The sequence below is a fragment of the Diceros bicornis genome, chromosome 27 (assembly GCF_020826845.1).
Source record: "Diceros bicornis minor isolate mBicDic1 chromosome 27, mDicBic1.mat.cur, whole genome shotgun sequence".
In the NCBI taxonomy this organism is placed as follows: domain Eukaryota; kingdom Metazoa; phylum Chordata; class Mammalia; order Perissodactyla; family Rhinocerotidae; genus Diceros; species Diceros bicornis.
In genome coordinates this window covers 33,954,871-33,975,691 of record NC_080766.1, presented here as the reverse complement: position 1 = coordinate 33,975,691, position 20,821 = coordinate 33,954,871, and the positions used below count along the sequence as shown (strand labels likewise).

The window sequence follows — 20,821 nt, the reverse complement described above, 5'->3', positions numbered from 1 at the left end:
TCTCTGCTCTCCTGAGGGGCTAACTTGTTGAAACTACCCTTGCAACAGTTCCGCTCCCTCTGTAGGGGGATCCCCTCGGGCTGTGAGGGGTCTTGGAGAGCCCCATTTTTCACATGGTGAGCCGCCCCTCCCCCTTCTCTGAGAGCCACATGGTCTCAGTCTCTGGGTCACAGTCCTTGGGGAAGGAAGGGAGCTCCTCTTACCTCCTTCCACTTGCTATGGGGATTCCAGCACCTCAGTCCTCGGGTGTATGGCTGCCTGGGTGCCTCAGACGTGTTGTGTGAATAGCTTCTGTTGGAATATGAATGTCCTTTTTGTTGTGTCTTAGAGGGGGAGAGTTCAATGGGGGAAGCTCACTCCGCCATGATGCTGACGTCCTAGTTTTGCCTCTTCTTAAGCTAGCTTGCTTGCTTCCTTGCTTTTTCCCTCCCTCCCTCCCTCCCTCTCTTCTCCGTGAGCTAACATCTGTTGCCAGTCTTCCTCCTTTTGCTTGAGGAAGATTGTCCCTGAGCTAATGTCTGTGCCAGTCTTCCTCTATTTTGTATGTGGGATGCTGCCACAGCATGGCTTGATGAGCGGTGTGTAGGTGTGCGCCGGGGATCAGAACCCATGAACCCCAGGCCGCTGAAGCGAAGCGCGTGTGCCTAACCACTATGCCTCTGGGCCAGCCCCTTAAGCTTCATTTAAATGAAATAATACAGTATATACTCTTTGTCTCTGCCTTTTTTCACTTAAATCATGTTTTGAGATTTTTTTTCTGTGTGGTTATATATATGAGTTCATTGTTTTTTGTTGCCGAATAGTATTCCATTGTATGAATCCATCATAATTTGTTTATCCATTCTTCTGTTGATGAATTTAGGTTGTTTCATTTTGGGGCTATTATGAATAAAACTACTATAAACTTTTCTTGTACAAGTCTTTTTTGTGTGTAGACATGTGTTTTTACTTCCCTTGGTAAATACCTAGGAACAGAATTGCTGGGTTATAGGGAGATTTATTATTTTTATTTTTTAATTTTTTTTTTTTAATGAGGAATATCAGCCCTGAGCTAACATCTGATGCCAGTCCTCCTCTTTTTGCCAAGGAAGACTGGTCCTGGGCCAACATCTGTGTCAATCTTTCTCCACTTTATATGGGACGCCGCCACAGCATGGCTTGACAAGTGGTGCGTCAGTGCATGCCCAGGATCTGAACCTGCGAACCCTCAGGCCGCCAAAGCGGAGTGCACACACACAACCGCTACTCCACCGGGCCAGTCCCTAGGGAGGTTTATTTTTAACTGATGAGAAACTGCCATCAGAAATCTACGAGATTTCCAGTTCTTCTACAGCCTCACCAACATTTAGTGTTGTCAGTCTTTTTAATTTTAGCTATTCTAATGGCTGTGTGATATTTCATTAGTTTGCATTTCACTGATGACTAATGATGTTGAATACCTTTTTATGTGCTTTTCGGTCCTTAATTGTCTTTTTTTTTTTTAAAGATTTTATTTATTTATTTTTTCCCCCAAAGCCCCAGTAGATAGTTGTATGTCACAGCTGCACATCCTTCTAGTTGCTGTATGTGGGACGCGGCCTCAGCATGGCCAGACAAGCGGTGCGTAGGTGCGCGCCCGGGATCCGAACCCCGGCCGCCAGTAGTGGAGCACATGCACTTAACCACTAAGCCATGGGGCCGGCCCGATAAAACTTTTTTTTAAAATGAGGATAAAATAAAAGTATTTTCAGGTAAACAAAAACTGAGATAATTCATCACCAGATCTACACTAATAAAATACTAAAGGAAATCCTTTAGGCTGAAGAGAAACAACACCAGATGAATCTCAGATCTGTAGGAAAAAATGAAGAATACCAGAAATGATCAGTATGTGGATCAATATAAAAGATTATCTTTTATTTTCTTCTCTTTATTTAAAAGACAATTATTTAAAGAAAAATTATAACATTGTATAGAACATCCACGAAGATAAACTTATTTCTAAACAGTATGTTAGGTACATTTTCAAATAATATGCTTAAATGCATATAGGTATTTGCATATTGATGCTTAAATGGATTTAGGTGAAAAATGTCTAAATTTAAAGTAACGGGTCCAACTGTTAATCTAAAAAAAAAGTACAATAAATACACTAGAGTAGGTCCAAACACTGGAAACATAGACTGGAAGACAACATTTGCAAAACAAATATCTGGCAAAGGACTTGTATCTACAATATAGAAAGAACTCCTAAACATTAATAATAAAAAGACAAACCAAACATATGCAATAAATAATGTGCAAAAGACTTGAATAGACTTGAAATGGGCAAAAGGTTTAAAAAGACAATTAGGGCTGGCCCCGTGGCTTGGCAGTTAAGTGCACTCGCTCCGCTGCTGGCAGCCCGGGTTTGGATCCTGGGCGCGCACCGACACACTGCTTCTCTGGATCCTGGGTGCACACTAACGCACCGCTTCTCCGGCCATGCTGAGGCCGCGTCCCACATACAGCAACTAGAAGGATGTGCGGCTATGACATACAACAATCTACTGGGGCTTTGGGGGGAAAAAAAAATAAATAAAAATCTTAAAAAAAAAAAAAGTCACTCCACTTCCTTCTGGCCTTCATTATTTCTGATGAGAAGTCAGCCATCGTGTATATTGTTCTCCTACTCCTGTATGTAATGTGTTGGGTTTTTTTTCCCTAAAGTTGCTTCAAGTGTTTCTTTTTGTCTCTGGTTTTCAACAGTTTGATTATGATGTTTTCCTTTTGTTTATCCTCCTCCTTTGAGCTTCCTGGATTTGTAATTAATATTTTTCACCAAATTTGGGAATTATTTCCTTAAATATTTTTTCTCTCTCATTCTTTCTTCTTCTGGGAGCCAATTAAACATATATTAGACCAATTACTAGTGTTCTTCAGTTCACTGAGGCTGTTCTTTTTTTTCTAATTTTTAAAAAAATTCCTGTTTTCTAGATTGGATGATTTCTTTTGATCTTTCTTCAAGTTTACTGTCCTTTTCTTCCACTGTCTCTAATCTCCTATTAAGCCCATCTAGTTAATTTTAAATTTCAAATATTGTAACTTTCAGTTCTAAAATTTACATTAAAAGTATCTCTTTCTCTATTGAGATTCTCCATCAGTTCAGTTATTTTGACCGTTTGCGTTCAAGTCTTTGAATTTGTTTATACTGGCTGCTTTAAAGTTCTTGTCTGCTAATTTCAATATCTGAGTCATTTTGCAGTCTGTTTGTATTGACTGCTTTTTTTTCCTCCTTGAAAATAGATCACGTTTTTTATGCTTCTGTGAATGTCTAGTAATATTTTGCTATATATTAGATATTGTGGGTGATACATTATAGGCACTCTTCGGTTTAGTTATCTTCATCTGAAGAATGTTACTTTTTGTTCTAACAAGCAGTTAAAATGCTAGCTGATCACCTTAAAATTATAGAGACTTGGTTTTACACTTTGTTAGAGTGTGGAAATCCCAAGATGTTTACTAATCTCCTCTGACTTGGTGGAACTCAAACTTCAAAATGTCTTGCAGTGGGCAGCAGCTGAAATCTCTGCTTAGTTCTTTTAGCCTTCCAGCTATTTTTTCCTGCTGAGTTCCTTGGAGTCTCCTCCATGCATGTGCTGATCAGGGGCTAGCTGGGTATTTAAAGAGAATTTATGTTAAAGTGTTTGGGGTTCCCTCCTGTGACTCGTGCCTTTCCAAGATTTCCCTCTTCAGTTTCCAGCTGCTCTGGTAATCCCAAACGCCATCCTCTGATACCTTAAGCCAAATAGACTGTGGCTTTTTGCTCAAGTTTTAGCCCTTCTGTACCACAGGGCTCACTGGGCTGGGGTTCTGCAGGGGGAAAAGCTGTGTAAAAGTGGGTCCTACTCATCGTGTTTTCTGTTGAGGGTCCAGTTTCTGCCTGCTTTTCAGCACTCTTTAGTGCTTTCAAATAGTTTATTTTTTTTCTTTCTGCAATTTAAGATGTCCTTGAATCACCTCAACTGAATATACTCTCTTTGTTTTGAAAATTCCCACAGCATGCTGTACCCTTAGTTTTTTATGCACGTGATTTTTCTCCTTCCAGTTGTCTATTGCTACATTACAGATTGCTCTAAAACTCAGTAGTTTAAAACAGCCATTTTATTATGCTTGTGGTTTCTGTGGGTCAGGAATTTGGAGAGGGCACAGCCAGGATGACATGTCTCATCTCCATATGTCTGGGACCTCACCGGGAAAGGCTTAACGTCTAGGGATAACACTATGGCTGGAACAGCAATCACCTAGAAGTGTCTGCTCACACATTTGACAGTTGATGCTAGCTGTTAGCTCGGACCTCACCTGGAACTGTGGGCCAGAAGACCTATACCTGGTCTCCTCACAACGTTGTGGCCTTGGATTTTTTACACAGCAACTCAGGACTCTTAGTGTTAGTGTTCCAAGAACCAGCTACATGGTGCATTGCCTTTTGTGATCTAGCCTCAGAAGTTGTATGGCAGAAGTTATATAGCATCACTTCCTCTGCTCCGTTGGTCAACCAGTCTTTATTTTTGGCCCAAATTCGAGGGAGAGCCACCTCTCAATGTGAGAAGTGTCAAAGAATTTGCAGACATGTTTTAAAACCACCATGCTCACATAGCACATAGTAAGCTCCCCCTTGTGTCCTCACACAGTCCTGTGTACATCTCAATAAGTATTCATTGAAGTATTGAATTTTTCTTCTTAACCATAGTAGATTTAGACCTAAAGTAAATTTGTGTTTAAAACTTAAAGGAGTAAGATCTTTCATTTCTTAAAAATATTTTCTTAGACTGACTGTATTTTGTCTTTTTATTTGTAGAATACTGTATTTAATGACAAATCCATGCTTAAGGGGTGAAAATGGCAGGTTTCCTCGATAATTTCCGTTGGCCAGAATGTGAATGTATTGACTGGAGTGAGAGAAGAAATGCTGTGGCTTCTGTCGTAGCAGGTATATTGGTAAGTGAAAAAGCGTGCGTGGTTTATGCCTCATCTTTTGCCCTGAAAATTGATGTTGATTGGTTTGAGCTGTGAATACTCTTTCATAACTGTGTATTTCACTCTTGTTTTGTATAAATAACGATTAGAGTTCTAGATACTATTACTGAACAAAACATGGTAGTTCCTGGGTTCATTTGACTTTGTAAATTTGTTAAACTTAGTATCTTTTCTTCTGTTCCAGTGATAATACAATTATTCTAGGCAGTAGTGTTTTTAAGTTAATGATACAATACGTGTAAATCCTTTAAGATTCTCAAAGGCTCAGAATTTGATATAACCTAATATTGTGACTCATTGAAATTCAGGATGTGTAGACAACAGTAAGGACCATAGGCTGCTTTAGAACTGAAGCCCTGCAGTGCCCTAGGGAAGGGAAGCCATCTCTATTTCCCCCAGTGCAGCACTGGGGGGAGGTGAGAGGAAGAAATTTGCAGAGGAAACTATTTCTTTTCTTTCTTTTTTTTTTTTTTGTAATTTTATTTATTTATTTATTTCCCCCCCAAAGCCCCAGTAGATAGTTGTATGTCATAGCTGCACAGCCTTCTAGTTGCTGTATGTGGGACACGGCCTCAGCATGGCCGGAGAAGCGGTGTGTCGGTGTGTGCCCAAGGTCCGAACCTGGGCTGCCAGCAGCAGAGCGCACGCACTTAACTGCTAAGCCATGGGGCCGGCCCAGGAAACTATTTCTTAATTTTCTTCCCAGCGTTTTCTTCTTTTTTAACTTTATATTATTGAAAATGTCAAGCATATAAATAAAAATATAATGGTATAAAGAACCACTCTCTAGAGTGTACTTATCATCCTCTTCTTCTTCTTCTTCATGTACTTACCATCCACCTTCAAAAAAAATCAAATCATGACCAATTGTGTTTTAGCATTCCATCAACTGTTCCCTGCTCCCACTGCGTTTTTTGAAGCAAATTTCAGTATCTATTACATTTTAAAAATTCGTCTCTTTCCGTATACAGTTCTACACCTGAAGTCCAATAGAAAAAAATAAATAAAGCAGAACAGAACTAAAGATAATTGTGAAGCAATCTGCATGCAGAATTCTTTTAGATGTTTCTAAGTTTTCCTTGCTCTTAATGGTCATCTCCCCTGCACTTAATTTGTGCATGAAATTCTTTAGCATCTTGTCTACTTTAAGTCTATTCAGCTTAGTTTACATAGAAATATTACATTTTACAAATTTATGTTCAGTCAGTTATACAGTATTTAATCAAATTACATAATTAATTAAAACTATAGCAGGCTTAAATAGTTTTGGAGACATGACAGCTGACTGTTGGTAAGCGTATAGCTCATTTGTGGAAGCATAAGTGGTAGGGCATATTATAATTTTATTTATTTATTTATTTTTTTCCCCCAAAGCCCCAGGAGATAGTTGTATGTTATAGCTGCACATCCTTCTAGTTGCTGTATGTGGGACGCGGCCTCAGCATGGCCGGAGAAGCAGCGCGTCAGTGTGCGCCCGGGATCCGACCCCAGGCGGCCGCCAGCAGCGGAGCGTGCACACTTAACCACTAAGCCATGGGGCCAGCCCGGGTTGGGCATATTAAAAAGGAATATTCTCTAGAGAGAATGAAACACATCAGGTAATCTGGTTAGTTGGAGGTTAGTTAAGAGAGCTTCAGGTTGTGATTTGAGCTAGCCCTGATGGTCTAGTGATTAAAGTTTGGCGCTCTTACTGCCTTGGCAGCCCAGGTTCATTTCCCAGTCATGGAACCACACCACCCATCCGTCAGTTGCCATGCTGTGGTGGCAGCTCCTGTAGAAGAACTGGAAGGACTTAAAACTAGGATATACAACCATGCACTGGGGGGCTTTGGGGAGGGAAAAAAAAAAAAAGGAAAATTGGCAACAGATGTTAGGTCAGGGTGAATCCTTCCCTGCAACCTGCAAAAAAAAAAAGAGAGAGCTCCAATTGCACATAATTATGGTGGATGAAAGAAGCAGAAAATTCATTCCTAGATAATAAATTTTTCATCTTGCATTGAGAGCAGAACTTCAGAATCTTAGACAGGTTTGATTAGTTAGGGTCACCTCGTATGCTATAAACAGTAAGTAAACAAGGGATTCTTATTTTTTATATTTCAACATCCAAAACTCAAAGTGGAAATATTTTATGTTTCATTCATATGGTCTGTAGAAAAAGAGGAATGTTAAAGAGCAGGAATCATGCTAAGCCAAAGTATTAGTGTTATTTTAATGACTTGGGCTCTTTCTCCAGTTTTTTACAGGTTGGTGGATAATGATTGATGCAGCCGTGGTATATCCTAAGCCAGAACAGTTGAACCATGCCTTTCACACATGTGGTGTATTTTCCACATTGGCTTTCTTCATGTAAGTATGAAGGTAACTCTCAATTCAAAATTATTTTTCTAAAAAGTGTTTTTTTTTTTTTTTTTTGGTGAGGAAGATTGGCCCTGAGCTAACATCTGTTGCCAATCTTCCTCTTATTGCTTGAGGAAGATTGTCCCTGAGCTAACGTCTGTGCCAATCTTCCTCTATTTTGTATGTGGGACGCCACCTCAGCATGGGCTTGATGAGTGGTATGTAGGTCCACGGCCAGGACTGGAACCTGTAAACCCTAGGCCGCCGAAGCTGAGCGCACGAACTTAACCACTACACCACCTGGCCAGCCCCTAAAAACGTTTTTTCCTTAAAGTTTTTTTTTTTTTTTGTGAGGAAGATCAGCCCTGAGCTAACATCCATGCTAATCCTCCTCTTTTTGCTGAGGAAGACTGGCTCTGAGCTAACATCTATTGCCAATCTTCCTCCATTTTTTTTCCCCCAAAGCCCCAGTAGATAGTTGTATGTCATAGTTGCACATCCTTCTAGTTGCTGTATGTAGGACGCGGCCTCAGCATGGCCGGAGAAGCGGTGTGTCGGTGCGAGCTCAGGATCCGAACCCAGGCCGCCAGTAGCGGAGTGCGCGCACTTAATCGCTAAGCCATGGGGCCGGCCCCTTCCTTAAAGTTTAATGCTATCTAGAATAACTTTTTAATTTAATTGATGGATTCTTCTTTAACATTACAAATTTTTATATTTCCATTTCATTAAGATTTTTATCAAGAATGAGTGTTGACTTTAGTCACATATCTTTTTAGCATCTATAAAGATTATCATGTGATTTTTTTCCCTTATATTGTTAAACTAGTCAATTACCATATTTTATCAGTCCCAAGATTAGTTTTTGTATTTTAATATTTCTGAATATCAGGGTGCTTGTTATAGTCAGTGGTATCTTATAATTACAGTTGATAACATTTTTTCTTTCTTGGCAGTATAAAAATAATGGTACATTTTAAAAATCAGTGGCATCTTAGATTAAGTATGTTACATTTCTAGATTTTTTAGTAGCGAATCATCCTTGAGTATTGTAATACACTCAGCTTTTACCATGGAGTATTTTTTTTTTTAATGTATTGTTTGACTGTGTTTGCCAGTATTTGGGGGGAGGGCAGGATTGGCCTCAAATGAGATTGGTCTATGGCTTTTCTTTTTTATTAAATCATTTTCAGGTTTATCTGTTATCTCACTTCGTAAAAGAGTTTGGAAGCTTTTCATGGGTGTCTTTTAATAATTTTTAAAAATATGTTAAAAAACATTAAGATTTTCTTTCTTTTTTTTTTTTTTGTGAGGAAGATCAGCCCTGAGCTAACATCCATGCCGATCCTCCTCTTTTTGCTGAGGAAGACTGGCCCTAGGCTAACATCCATGCCCATCTTCCTCCACTTTGTGTGGGATGCTGCCACAGCGTGGCCTGATAAGCGGTGCGTTGGTGCGCGCTCAGGATCCGAACCCGGGCTGCCAGCAGCGGAGGGCACGCACTTGACCGCTAAGCCGCGGGCCGGCCCTATGATTTTCTGATACTGTTAGGAGTTTTAAAAAATGGTAAATCATAGAAGATGGAACTACTTATATCGATTCAGGATGCTAAGAAAAGGCAGTTCCTGCTACAAATGGACTTTGCTCTAACAAAAATGTAAAGAGAAGCTGGATAAAGTGGGCCTATTTGTTATACATAGAGCAAATGTTCTCTTTGAGAAATGGATCAGAGAAAATCACTTGACTTTTAACACAAAGAGAAACTTTTTAACTCTTGATTATAATGAAAACCTTAAAATGGGATAACTCACACTGAGTGATTCATGTATAAATGTAATATAGGCAAAGAAATGAGAAAAATGGCCCCTCTTTCATAATCTCTGGAGACAAGTGATAGTAATCTCTTAAAATTAAGTGTGCTTTCTTGGTGTACTTTAGGACAGTAAGACTGATGTAACCTTTCTATCCACTAGGATATTTGTTACGTTAAAAGATGTGTTCAGTTATTCAGATACTGACTTTAGTTAGGAAATGTTTTCCTTCTAAATGATATGTAACTATCTGTGACTATTTTAGCAGCATGAAAGCTTATTAGATGATTTTGTATTGTTCTAGGATAAATGCTGTATCCAATGCTCAGGTGAGAGGTGACAGCTATGAAAGCGGCTGTTTAGGAAGAACAGGTAAAGGCACTTCTCGTTGTTAACATATGCTGGCAAAAGGGGTTTATCAGCAGAAAAAGCAAAGCCTCTCAGGATTCTTTCATTTAGGACTGGTAATGATTATATAGAATTTTTTTTATTAACTTAAATAAAAGTTTGTTATTTAAATTCTTAAGACTGTTAAAGTTACTGCCAGAAGTTACTATTTTTCTCATGCTATACTGCCCATAGTATGAAGATAAAATGTTACTATTCAAAATCAGTGGATCTTGGACTCCAGATTACTCTTCTAGTGCTAATGATGGATTTATTCTTATCTCAAACGTTGACCAATGATAATACTTACGAGATGGCTGACCGTGATTACTAACAGCAAAGTGTGGGCATATTAGGAGATCAAACCTGAGACTACAGTGTTCTTCACATTCAGTTCTGATCACCTGAGTAACTACCCGCAGACTGCAACGAAATTGTTCCGAAGAAACGTGCTGTCTATCTATATATATATTCTTTTTTTAGAGTTTGAATTCTTTTGAATTGTCATCCAATAGTGTTTTTCTTTTATTCAGGTTATAACACATTCTGTTAGAATCCAGGGGGTTGTTTTCAGTGGAATTTCCATGCCGTGTATAAAAAGCACAGGCCTGGAAGTCCTATTTCCAACCTTTAAGGATCAAGAAGGGTGATTTGAGGTTGTGGTCAGAAATTTGGAGTTGGTGGGAGAGGAATTTTGAAGGATGATTAAGAATAATAGCAGATACTTGTAGACTACTTAGTGTGTGCCAAAGACTATCCTGAGTGCTTTACACATATTAACTCATTTAATTGTCACAATAGTCCTGTGAGGTAAGTGCTCTTATTGTCCTCAGTTTTAGATGAAGGAACTAAGGCACAGAGAGCTTAAATAACTTGTCCAAAGTCACTAAGCAAGTAAGTGGTGGAGCTAAGATTTGAATACCAACAGTCTGGCTCCAGAGCCAGTGCTTTTAGCCACCATGCTGTGCTTGTTTCCAGTCGAGAACCACTTGGTCTCTTTGTCTGGTATAGTACCGTGTGTGTGTGTGTGTATTTTATTTTTGTCAGCTTGATTGAGTATAATTGATATAAAATATAAAATAAAGTCACCAATTTAAAGTGTACAGTTTGGTGAGTTTTGACGAATGTATACAGTTGTGTAACTACCACTACAGTCATGATATAGAACATTTCCATTACTCCAAAAAGTTCCCTCCTACCCCTTTGTAGTTAATCCCCTTACCCCCACCTCCTGGCCACCACTGACCTACTTTCTATTACTGTAGTTTTGCCTTTTCTAGAATTTCATGTAAATGGAATCATAAAGTAAGTATCATTACATTTTAAACCAAATAAAGGAGCTGTGACGAGTTTAACTTTTTTAAAAAATTAAATTTTTTTTTTTGGTGGTAAGAACACTTACCATGAGATCTAGAGACCCTGTTAACAAATTTTTAAGTGCACAATACAGTATTGCTAACTATAGGCACGATGTTGTACAGTGGATCTCTAGAACTTATTCATCTTGCATAACTGAAACTTCATACCCATTGAACAGCAACGCCCTGTTTCCCCTACCCCCAGCCCCTGGCAACCACTATTATACTTTCTCTTTCTATGAGTTTGACTATTTTAGATACCTCACATAAGGGAAATTTTGCCTTAAAAAAAGAAGGAAACCCTGCTGTATGCAACAACATGGATGAACCTGGAGGGCCCTATGCTAAGTGAAATAAACCAGTTACAGGAGGACAAATTTGCTTTCTTTTGTGCCTGATGCCTAAAAGCTGGTGCAGATTTTATAACTTCACTTCCATTGGGATCCTTGAAGAATTGGGGAGGAGGGGGATAGCGACAAATGACAGACGAACCTAAGTTAAAAGTGCACAAGTGTGTGTGTGTTTGTGTGCACGTGCATGTCTTGTGCCCCAGCCTCAGCAGGTAATGTCAGGAATGAGAGAGAGTAAAGAATAAGAAAGCATGTATTAGCAAGTAAAGTGTTGTGCATAGAGCACAAAATAATTTATTTGATCATTTTTCTTTAAAGAATATTCTAAAGACATTGCTGTGGATTATGTTACTATTATCTATTTTCTATAGAAAATTTCATTGTAACTTACGCAAAGTTTTTTTAGCTTAAAGGTTAAACTTGTATTTGCCTTGGGTCTGTCTCGTTCCAAAGCCCATACTTTTTACCCTCACCAGTTGACCGTTACATTTTATTCCATGATTTTTCCCTACCTGTTAAAATTCACAGTACAGTTTGTATTTGAAGTGGTACATATAGTACAAATTCTGTCTAGTGCTTCAGAAATTAAGGGCAAACTGTCTTATAGGCGTGCTCAGATATTGCCACACTGAGCTTTCATACTACTTAAATGGTTTATTTGTAACTTATCCCCATTTAACTCTCAGAGGAATTTGCAGGAGAGTATTATCAAAGTACAGGCACGAGCCACATAAGGACATTTTGGTCAATGACAGACCACGTATATGACGGTGGTCCCATAAGCTTAGTACTATGCAGACTAGGTGTGTAGTAGGCTATACTGTCTAGGTTTGTGTAAGTACACTCTATGATGTTCACACAACAACAGAATCACCTAATGACCAGTTTCTCAGAACGTATCCCCATCATTAAGCAAAGCCTGACTGTAATAAATATACTACATATGGAACTGTTAAATAATAAAGCTATAAAAAGGATTGGGAACTATGTAGAAAAAAGATCATGTACTTAGAATCTAGGACAAGATGGATGCTCTTAATTATTCATTAACTTTGAGCTTCCTTGTAGTCAAAGTAAAAAAGAGGAAATGTTACAGTTTTATTTTTTGCCGAACAAAAGCATACTGATTTTTCAAGGGAAATTTTTTTCTTGTTTATTAGAAAATTTGTGTGTGGTCATATATAAAGGATGTGAGGGAAAATAATTACAAGCATTTTTGATAGTTCCTTTTATTCACTTTAGATAAAAGCTGTGATCGAATATAGTTTGGAGAATATCTTTCTCCAAGGAACTAAACATTACTGTATATTTATGGAGTTCTACTTAGTTTTATAATAAAATTCAAATAATCTAGAGACCTATTTCTCTCAAATATAAGCTCTTCTAACCATGCTGAGCTTTGATCAGTGCTTCCAGCATATCTGGAGTCTAAAATATATGAATTTCTGTTCACTTAGTAGCAGAATATCTGCAGTTGGGGCAAATATAGCTTTCTCTTATGGAAATTGGCTTGGATTCTACTTTCACTTCAGTGGAGCTTTATTTCCCTTCCGCAGGGCGATGAGCTGTCAGTATACCTGTGATCAGGGTCTGGCACCAATGGTAACCTGCTTTCCTAAAAATGTGTTGAATCTACTCAGGTGTCCAGATGATTACTTTATTGAGATTCTGTTGTATAAATTCTAGAATTTCATATAGTAGAGAGTTGAAGAGATACTTCTGACCTTGAACTTTTCAAGGGTATGTGATACAGATTGACTGCCTCAGTCAAAAAGAGACTGAATATGCTTTTGAAGAATGGCTGCTGTTTGCACTGTATTGAATAATGGCATGATTTTAATATTGATGGAAAGGGGACACATTGGTCCTTATTCATTTGCATTCTCTCATTCCTGTGTGGTGGTGGCTATCTGAAATACATTTGCTACTTCTAATAGAGCAATTTCTTTGATAATATATACAACAGGGTAATTTTCCAGTTACTGTTTAATTAATCAGTTTCATCAAATGATTACTTATGAAGCTTGCCTAGTTTAGTTTACTCAACTCTTAGTTTCGCTAGCCAGTAGAAAGGTAACTTTCCCTTTTTCCCTTGCTAGGTATGGCTTAACCTCTTTTAGGTTTTTTTTTTTTTAATCCTCATTCAGTTAATTGTTATAGCAGGTGTATATAAATATGTGACTGTCTTCAATATGCATGACATATATTAGGTTAATAGTGTTTCTAGTTTATGTTTTCCTAAGACGTTGAGCTGCAAAAGTGAGCAAAATCATAAATCTTGTTCTTCACACAGGTGCTCGAGTTTGGCTCTTCGTTGGTTTCATGTTGATGTTTGGGTCACTTATTGCTTCCATGTGGATTCTTTTTGGTGCATATGTTACCCAGAGTAAGTATTTATTCCTCCTTTATTTCATAGGAGAGATTCAGATATGTCTTCTGTATTTGGCTTAGTCTGTTAACTCCATCTGGAGTAAAATTTAGTTTAATTATTTGGTTAACTTGAAGGTATGACTCTGTGTGAAGATATGTAAGTTGTTTAATAAAACTTCTCAGTGGGGTCATTGAGTGCAGTGGGGTAGCCTGGTCAGGAAATCCAAGCTGCTGACTACACTGTAACTTTCAGCCATCTCTCGAGTTTCCGATCTCCTTCCTTCTCCTGGACGGCCAGGCCCTGTACTTGAGGCCCTTTACTGAGGGTGTTGCAGTAAGAGTGAGAAACCTGTACAGGTCTACAGTCCCTTATACACAATTCTCAAATCCACCAAGTGCTGAAAGTCAGGTTTTTCGTAACTAGTTTGGCAGCAAAACCTGACCTAAATTGACTTGAGGCTCATTATGGTTTTTATTCTGTTTAGTAAGTATTCAAATGTTTTCTTGCGGGAATGTGGTATTTGATTGTGCAGTGCTGATCCAAACCCAGCTGGGGGTGCTACGTGATATTTATGCCCTGTGTTACCATTCTTAAATCTGAAAAATTCTGAATTCCAAAATATACTTTGCCCCAAGGATTTCAGATGAGAGGTTGTGGACCCTGATAATCCTTCTACTGATACTGCCTCTCTCCAACCCCAGTCATAGGTACAAGGGGAGTTTTTTAAGGGCAAGGCTGAAGACGTGTGTGTAGCCTTCATGCGGAAACTGTTGATGGAGTGCAGTGAGCTCACAGTGCACCATTCTGAGTGTTCTGGCTGTTGCAGGCACCATTGCTTTCGTTTAGGGTGGGGTTGAAAAGTACGACCCAGTCCCAGCGTGTGCCTCTGGAAGCATCAGAAGAACCTTTTTCACTGGCTCTCTCCCTTCATTCCAAAGACAGGAGTCAGTTTCAGATAACACAGCTTATTTATCTTCTGACCCCTCTATCTCTGGAATCTCTTTGTCACTCTGCTTAACTGTCACATCTCCTTGTCTGACCGACAGCTGACCTTTTGATACTCTTGATAGAGGATCCCTTAATTCTCATAGTTTGATCAGTGTAAAATCCTTGGAATAACTTTGTCTTTCATTTGGCACAAAATAGGTCAGTACAGGAGGACAGTGGTTGACTAATGTTTCAATAATACTGCTCCCAAATAGATCCAAAATGTGTTATTTTAGTTGATTAAAAATACTAATGGAGCACACACTTCTAGTATGAAGCTCATTTGAAGGAAAGTTATTTTTTAAAAACAACTTAATTGAGATGTTATTTGCATATCATGTGATTCACCCATTTAAAGTGTACAGTTCAGTATTTTTAGTATCTTCACAGAATTGTGCTACTATCACCACTATCCAATTTTAGAACATTTTCATCACCCCGGAAAAGAAACCCCTTACCCATTAGTAGTCACTCCCCATTACCCTTCTCTACCAGCCTTAGGTAACTACTAATCTACTTTCTGTCTCTGTAGATTTGCCTATTTCATAGAAATGGAATCATAAAGGGAAGTGCATTTTAATCTCATTTTATCCCTGACTCTAAGAAGGGTGGACTGCTATTACTGGTTTCCTTGGAAAGTCTGCATAGTTACTTGAAGCAACACGTGAAACTTTCCAGTATCTATTACGAAAATAGGAATAGATTATCATTCCTCAAAGGTGTGTAGGGAAGTATTAAGTTTGTAAAGGGTTGTACACTCATTGGTTGTATCATAATCTTTAAAGAACTAGTACATATTGAGAAATTTCTTAATTATGAATCTCATCTTCATATTTCTACAGCATTTTTTTTCTGAAAAATGAATATGCTTTTATTTCTGAGAGCATTTCTAACACATTTCAGATCTTTTACTGTACAGATTTTCTTGAACTGTTAATAATCATGATAGCAGTTAACATTTATATAGCACTTTATGGGCCAGGTACTTTTCTGAGCTCTATACAGTCACACATTGCTCACACTCTGTGGGGTGGGTGCTGTTATAATGCCCATTTTACAGGTGAGGAAGCTAAGGCATAATGAGGTTAAATAATTTGCGTGTGGTCATACATTTAGTCAGTGGTAGAGCCAGGATTCACATCCAAGGGTCTGGCTCACCTTGGAGCTCTTAACCATGCTGCTGTATTGTTTACTATGAAATCAAAAGCTAAAGATCGAACGTTTCTTCATCCTATCCAGTATTTGTAATCAACATTTATAGTTTTATAAAAGTTAAATAGCCACAAAATTTAAGTAGTTTCCAATTTTTTCTTTTCCTGTGAAGTGCGTAACTGTTTCCTCCAAGAGAGATTCAGTAAAAGAACATGATGAAATATAATGATCTTTTGTATGTCTGTCACATTTGTGCAATAAAACTCCTGAATTTATGAAAGAAAATGAATGAATAGACGATTAAATCAGGAATTTAATTGTCTCTTTCTAACATGTGGTGTTTCTACATTGGTCTAGGAAGTACAGCAATGAGCTGCTGCTTCCTCAGCAGTGGACGCAGCGAGAACCATAGCAATTACTTCAGACAAAAAGAAAACCTAATGCGTTCATTGTCTCTTATCCCGAGTGAGAGCAGTCCTTTGTTTTGTGAGAATGAGATTGGCATTTTCTTATTTCAATTTCATTATCGATTTCTTAGAGTTAATGAAAAAGAGCAGTATTTTGTAATATGCAGAGCATGTCATTGTGAACGGCACAAGTACTTTGTTACTGCTGTTTGCCTTTTGTAGTCTTCTAATCTGTTTTACTTTGTATGTGCAGACACTGATGTTTATCCAGGACTAGCTGTGTTTTTTCAAAATGCACTTATATTTTTTAGGTAAGTTGCCTAATTTTTTAACCACGCCTATTACATTTACAGAAATGTCATCTTAATTGTAAGAGCTCACATGCAGTAGAACAGTATGGGAACACCCTTAGAGTAGTTACAATGTATAGAACTTCTTTTAAAAGGTGAAATTTCCTCTATTGCGTAAGAGCATACATAAACCATGTAATTAGAGGTCCTGCTGCTGTGTGCCAAGACCTCAGCTGTATGTTTTAAATATGTTACCTTTTTAATTCCCATTTAATTATCTTAAGTATATAAACCAGGTGGCGTTCTCATTTTATAGTTGAGGAAATTAAGAACATCCAGCCAGTAAATGCAGAGCTGGGATTTGAACCCAGACTGCTGCTTCCATAGTCTTTGTTTTGTTACGAAACCATATCAGGACCTTTATTTAAAAAAAAAAAAAGAAAGAAATCAGAATAATACATAGTATGTGTGTCATATATAAAATATGGTTGGGGAATTGGATTTTTTTATTAAGTTTTTAAGATAACTTCAAGTATGTGTAAAAATAAAACAATATTAAGAGTATTTTTTAGGGGCAATCTTCTAAAAAGCCCCCAAAGTGAAGCCCATATCCTATGATTTTCAGAATGAATGTCTTTTAATGTAAAGATAGATGATTTAGACATCCATTTATAAATTATATCCTCCCAACCAGCCCCACAAAATCATTAAGATCTGAGCCTTGAAGAACTTTGTTCTTGTCACTGGTTTTAAACAATTTGATTATGACGTACTACAGTGTAGTTTTCTTCATATTTCTTCTGTTTGGGGTTCATTGAGTTTCTTGGATCTGTGGGTTTATGGTTTTCATCAAATTTGGAATCTTTTAGGCCATTATTTCTTCAAATATTTTTTCTGTCCACCCCACCCTCCTGGGATTCCCATTACATGTATATTGGGCTGCTTGAAGTCATTGCACAGCTCACTAATGCCTAGTTCTTTCTTTTTGTTTTCTCTGTTTCAGTTGGGATAGTTTCTATTGTTGTATCTTTACCTTTACTAATCTCTACTTCTGCAGTGCCCAGTCTACTGTTACTCCCATCCATCTCAGACATTGTGTTTTTCATCTCTATTAGCTTGATTAGGGTCTTTTTTACATTTTCCATGTCTCTCCTTAACATGCTCATGCTTTCCTCTACCTTCTTGAACACATGAAGTGTGCGTCACTATTTCAGTGTCCCTGTCTAAGTGTGTTAATTCTGAGTCTGTTCCTGTTGATTTTTGTGTGTGTGTGTGTGTGAGGAAGATCAGCCCTGAGCCAACATCCATGCTAATCCTCCTCTTTTTACTGAGAAGACTGGCTCTGAGCTAACATCTGTTGCCAATCTTCCTCCTTTTTTTCCCCCAAAGCCCCAGGAGATAGTTGTAGGTCATAGTTGCACATCCTTCTAGTTGCTGTATGTGGGACGTGGACTCAGCATGGCCGGAGAAGCGGTGCGTCGGTGTGCACCCGGGATCCGAACACAGGCCTGCCAGTAGCGGAGAGCGCGCACTTAACCGCTAAGCCATGGAGCCGGCCCCATCCTGTTAATTATTTCTATTTTCTTTTCATTTGCGGTCTCTTTTCCCCTATTTGCTTCTTTGCATGCAGCTGGTTGGCTGGATTTTTTGGTATTTTTTAACATTTTCGAGCTTTGTTGTGCATGCAGTTAGGTCCCTTGGAACAGTTTGATCCTCTCAAGTGTTGCTTTTAAGCTTTGTTGGGCGGGACCAGCGCAGCTTTAGTCTACGGCTAGTTTGTCACCTTACCAAGAATACACTTCTGAGTATTCTTCCTGTTGCTCCATGTATTCTGAGGTTTCTCACTTGGCTTATGAGACTGTGAAGTCTTCCCAGCCCTGTGGGAGCCCTGGGAATTGTTCTTTATTAAGAGGGTTCTTTCCCTCTTCTTGAGTAGTTTCCTCACATGCATTTGTGACCAGTAGTACTCAGCGGAAGACTCAAGGGGAACTCCCTGCAGATCTCTTGAGCTTCCCTCTCTCTTTAGCTCTCTCTACTCTGCCTTGCAAACTGTAGCCACTTTGGCCTCCTTGAACTCTCAACTCCACTTCCTCAGTCTCAGTCTCAACTCAGTCTCAACTCAGGGAGACTGCTCTGCTCTGCCTGGCTTCCCTCTTGTTGCACTGTGGCCTGGACATTCGTGGTTTTGAAAGATGGTTGACAATTGTGCTATCGTGTGATTGTATTTCTTGGCATATGACCCACACCCTTCTGGAAATACAATAAGTTTTCATGAAGACATGTTAGGCAATGTTTAGAGATCAAATTTAAATTCAGATTCAGCCCTTTGCAGTGGTAGATGAGTCCACATAAATGACAGGTGGACGAACAGAAACCCTGCACGTGTAAAGGCCTGTGCTCCTAAGGCAGTGACTACTACATCAACTCTGTGCTCTGCCTGGAGGCTGCAGGTCATCTGGCCAGCTGTGTGCTGGGCCTGTTCTGAGCGCCAGAGTGCAGCTCCTGCTTCTCTGGCCACTGTACTCTGTTTCCTGTGCAAGCTGATCCTCCTCCTGTGCCACTAACTTTCAAAGTTTCAGAAGGCTCTGTTGTAGGCGTCTTCTCTACTCGTTCTTTTTCTCTCTCTGGACGAGCTCCTTTATGCTCAAGACTTCAGTCATTGCCTATATGCGGATGACTCACAGATGTCTGTCTCCACGTCTAAACCATGTGTCCAGATTCCTCCTCATGCCCTCTCGGGTGGCCCACATTTGAAATCCAACACATCCAGCGTGGCCACAACTCAATTCATGGTCCCAGAGTGTCCCGTCTCTGCTCCTCTCCCTCTTTGCCCTGTACTTTGCTGACATAATTCCCACACTTCTTTTAGATCTCAGTTCAGTCACCACTTCCTCAGGAAGACCTTGATCTCTCTGACTGGGTCAGATCCTTATATTTCACTCTCTTGGGACCTGTGCCTTGCCTTTATGGCATTTTTTTGCAGTTGGAATTTGTCTCCCTCATTAGACTCTTAGCTGCATTGGTGAACATTTGTCTTGTTTTGACTCACAGTCACATTCCTAGTGCCTACCCAGGTGCCTGGTACCTGGCCAGTACTCAGTGTACAATAATTATTTGTTAAATGGACAAAGAATTGCAGCATGATCTCTTGTAGGGTGCTTCAGTTATTGTAGCTCAGCTATCGTCGACTCCTCGAGTTGTAAAGTGGCCCTAATGCCTGCCACTATGAGAAATGCCCCTTTTCCTCGCGAGTTTCCTATCTAATAACTTTCTAGGCTTTAAGAAAGGATATTTAATTATGTTCAGCCAGCAGGTCAACAAAGTACTTTATCAAACAAGCAAATTCAACCACCACCATCACACTCTTTAATTTTAGAAATTGATACAAAGGGATCAGTGAGGTACCTGTCAAAGCATATTTAGAAAACGAATTCTTTGTTGCTTGTTCCATGTGTGTTTTCCTCATGATTTATTTTAATATCTTTCTAGCACTCTGATCTACAAATTTGGAAGAACTGAAGAGCTATGGACCTGAGATCACTTCTTAAATCATATTTTCCTCTTGTCATATTCTATTTGTAGATAAGTTTTTATCTCTCAATATAATTTACACATTGCCAAATGGAATAGATTGTACATTAAATGTTTTGTTTCTTTACACTTTTATGCTCTGAGTTTTGAAATCGTTTTATGAAACTTGTGTCTTTTTTTTCATTGAATCGATTGTTGATATGTACATATTATAAGACTATGTAGACGAGATGATGAGTATCAGTTTTTTATTCCTGAAGACTTAAAGCTGGATCTATTCCCTGAGCCAGGGTTGTATCATCATGTCATTTTAGAGTTAACTACTTTGTCTCAGTATCTCTGATTTCCTAAGATGTGCAAAAAATACAGCTCCATGTATCTGAAATAAGCACTGAGCCATTAAAAAGGGTATTTCAGCAAGTTGTAATTTATTTTGGCTTAAAAATGAGATTTTTTTAAAGGAAAAATGTTGTGTATTATAAAGAAGTGGACTTTTATATGAAGATTTTTTAAATGCCTGAAGGACTAGTTTTAAAGCCTCTTTTAAAACAGTTCCTCTAATATGAATTTATCTGAGGAGGGATAATACATGATCAGATAAGCTGGGTTTTATATGGTTAGTGTAAAAAGACTGTCAGGCCGCTCAACAACATGCTTCTTGTAAAGCAGTTTAAATAATCTGTCTACTGGGGTTCTCTTTTGACAGCCTACTATTATCTGACATTACAAAATTCCATACCAAGCAAGTTTGAGACAACTGCAGTTTAAAAGCATGAACCATATAACAAAAAAGTGGAATAATTAGTTTTAAGATAAAGCACTTCTACCCAAAGGGAATTATTATG

The 20,821-nt window shown here is 38.7% G+C and overlaps 1 protein-coding gene across 1 annotated transcript in view; it reads left to right on the top strand.

Moving 5' to 3' along the window:
* The window catches only part of TMEM50B (transmembrane protein 50B), a 41,814-nt gene extending 21,709 nt beyond the window's left edge, over positions 1-20,105 (top strand). Inside the window, exons 2-7 of the mRNA XM_058523035.1 lie at positions 4,820-4,959; positions 7,232-7,344; positions 9,448-9,515; positions 13,532-13,624; positions 16,409-16,466; positions 19,935-20,105. Coding sequence (XP_058379018.1) covers positions 4,861-4,959; positions 7,232-7,344; positions 9,448-9,515; positions 13,532-13,624; positions 16,409-16,466; positions 19,935-19,980 — 477 coding nt within the window. The 5' untranslated portion in view covers positions 4,820-4,860 and the 3' untranslated portion in view covers positions 19,981-20,105. The remainder of the gene's footprint in view (positions 1-4,819; positions 4,960-7,231; positions 7,345-9,447; positions 9,516-13,531; positions 13,625-16,408; positions 16,467-19,934) is intronic.
* Positions 20,106-20,821: the final 716 nt, after the last annotated feature.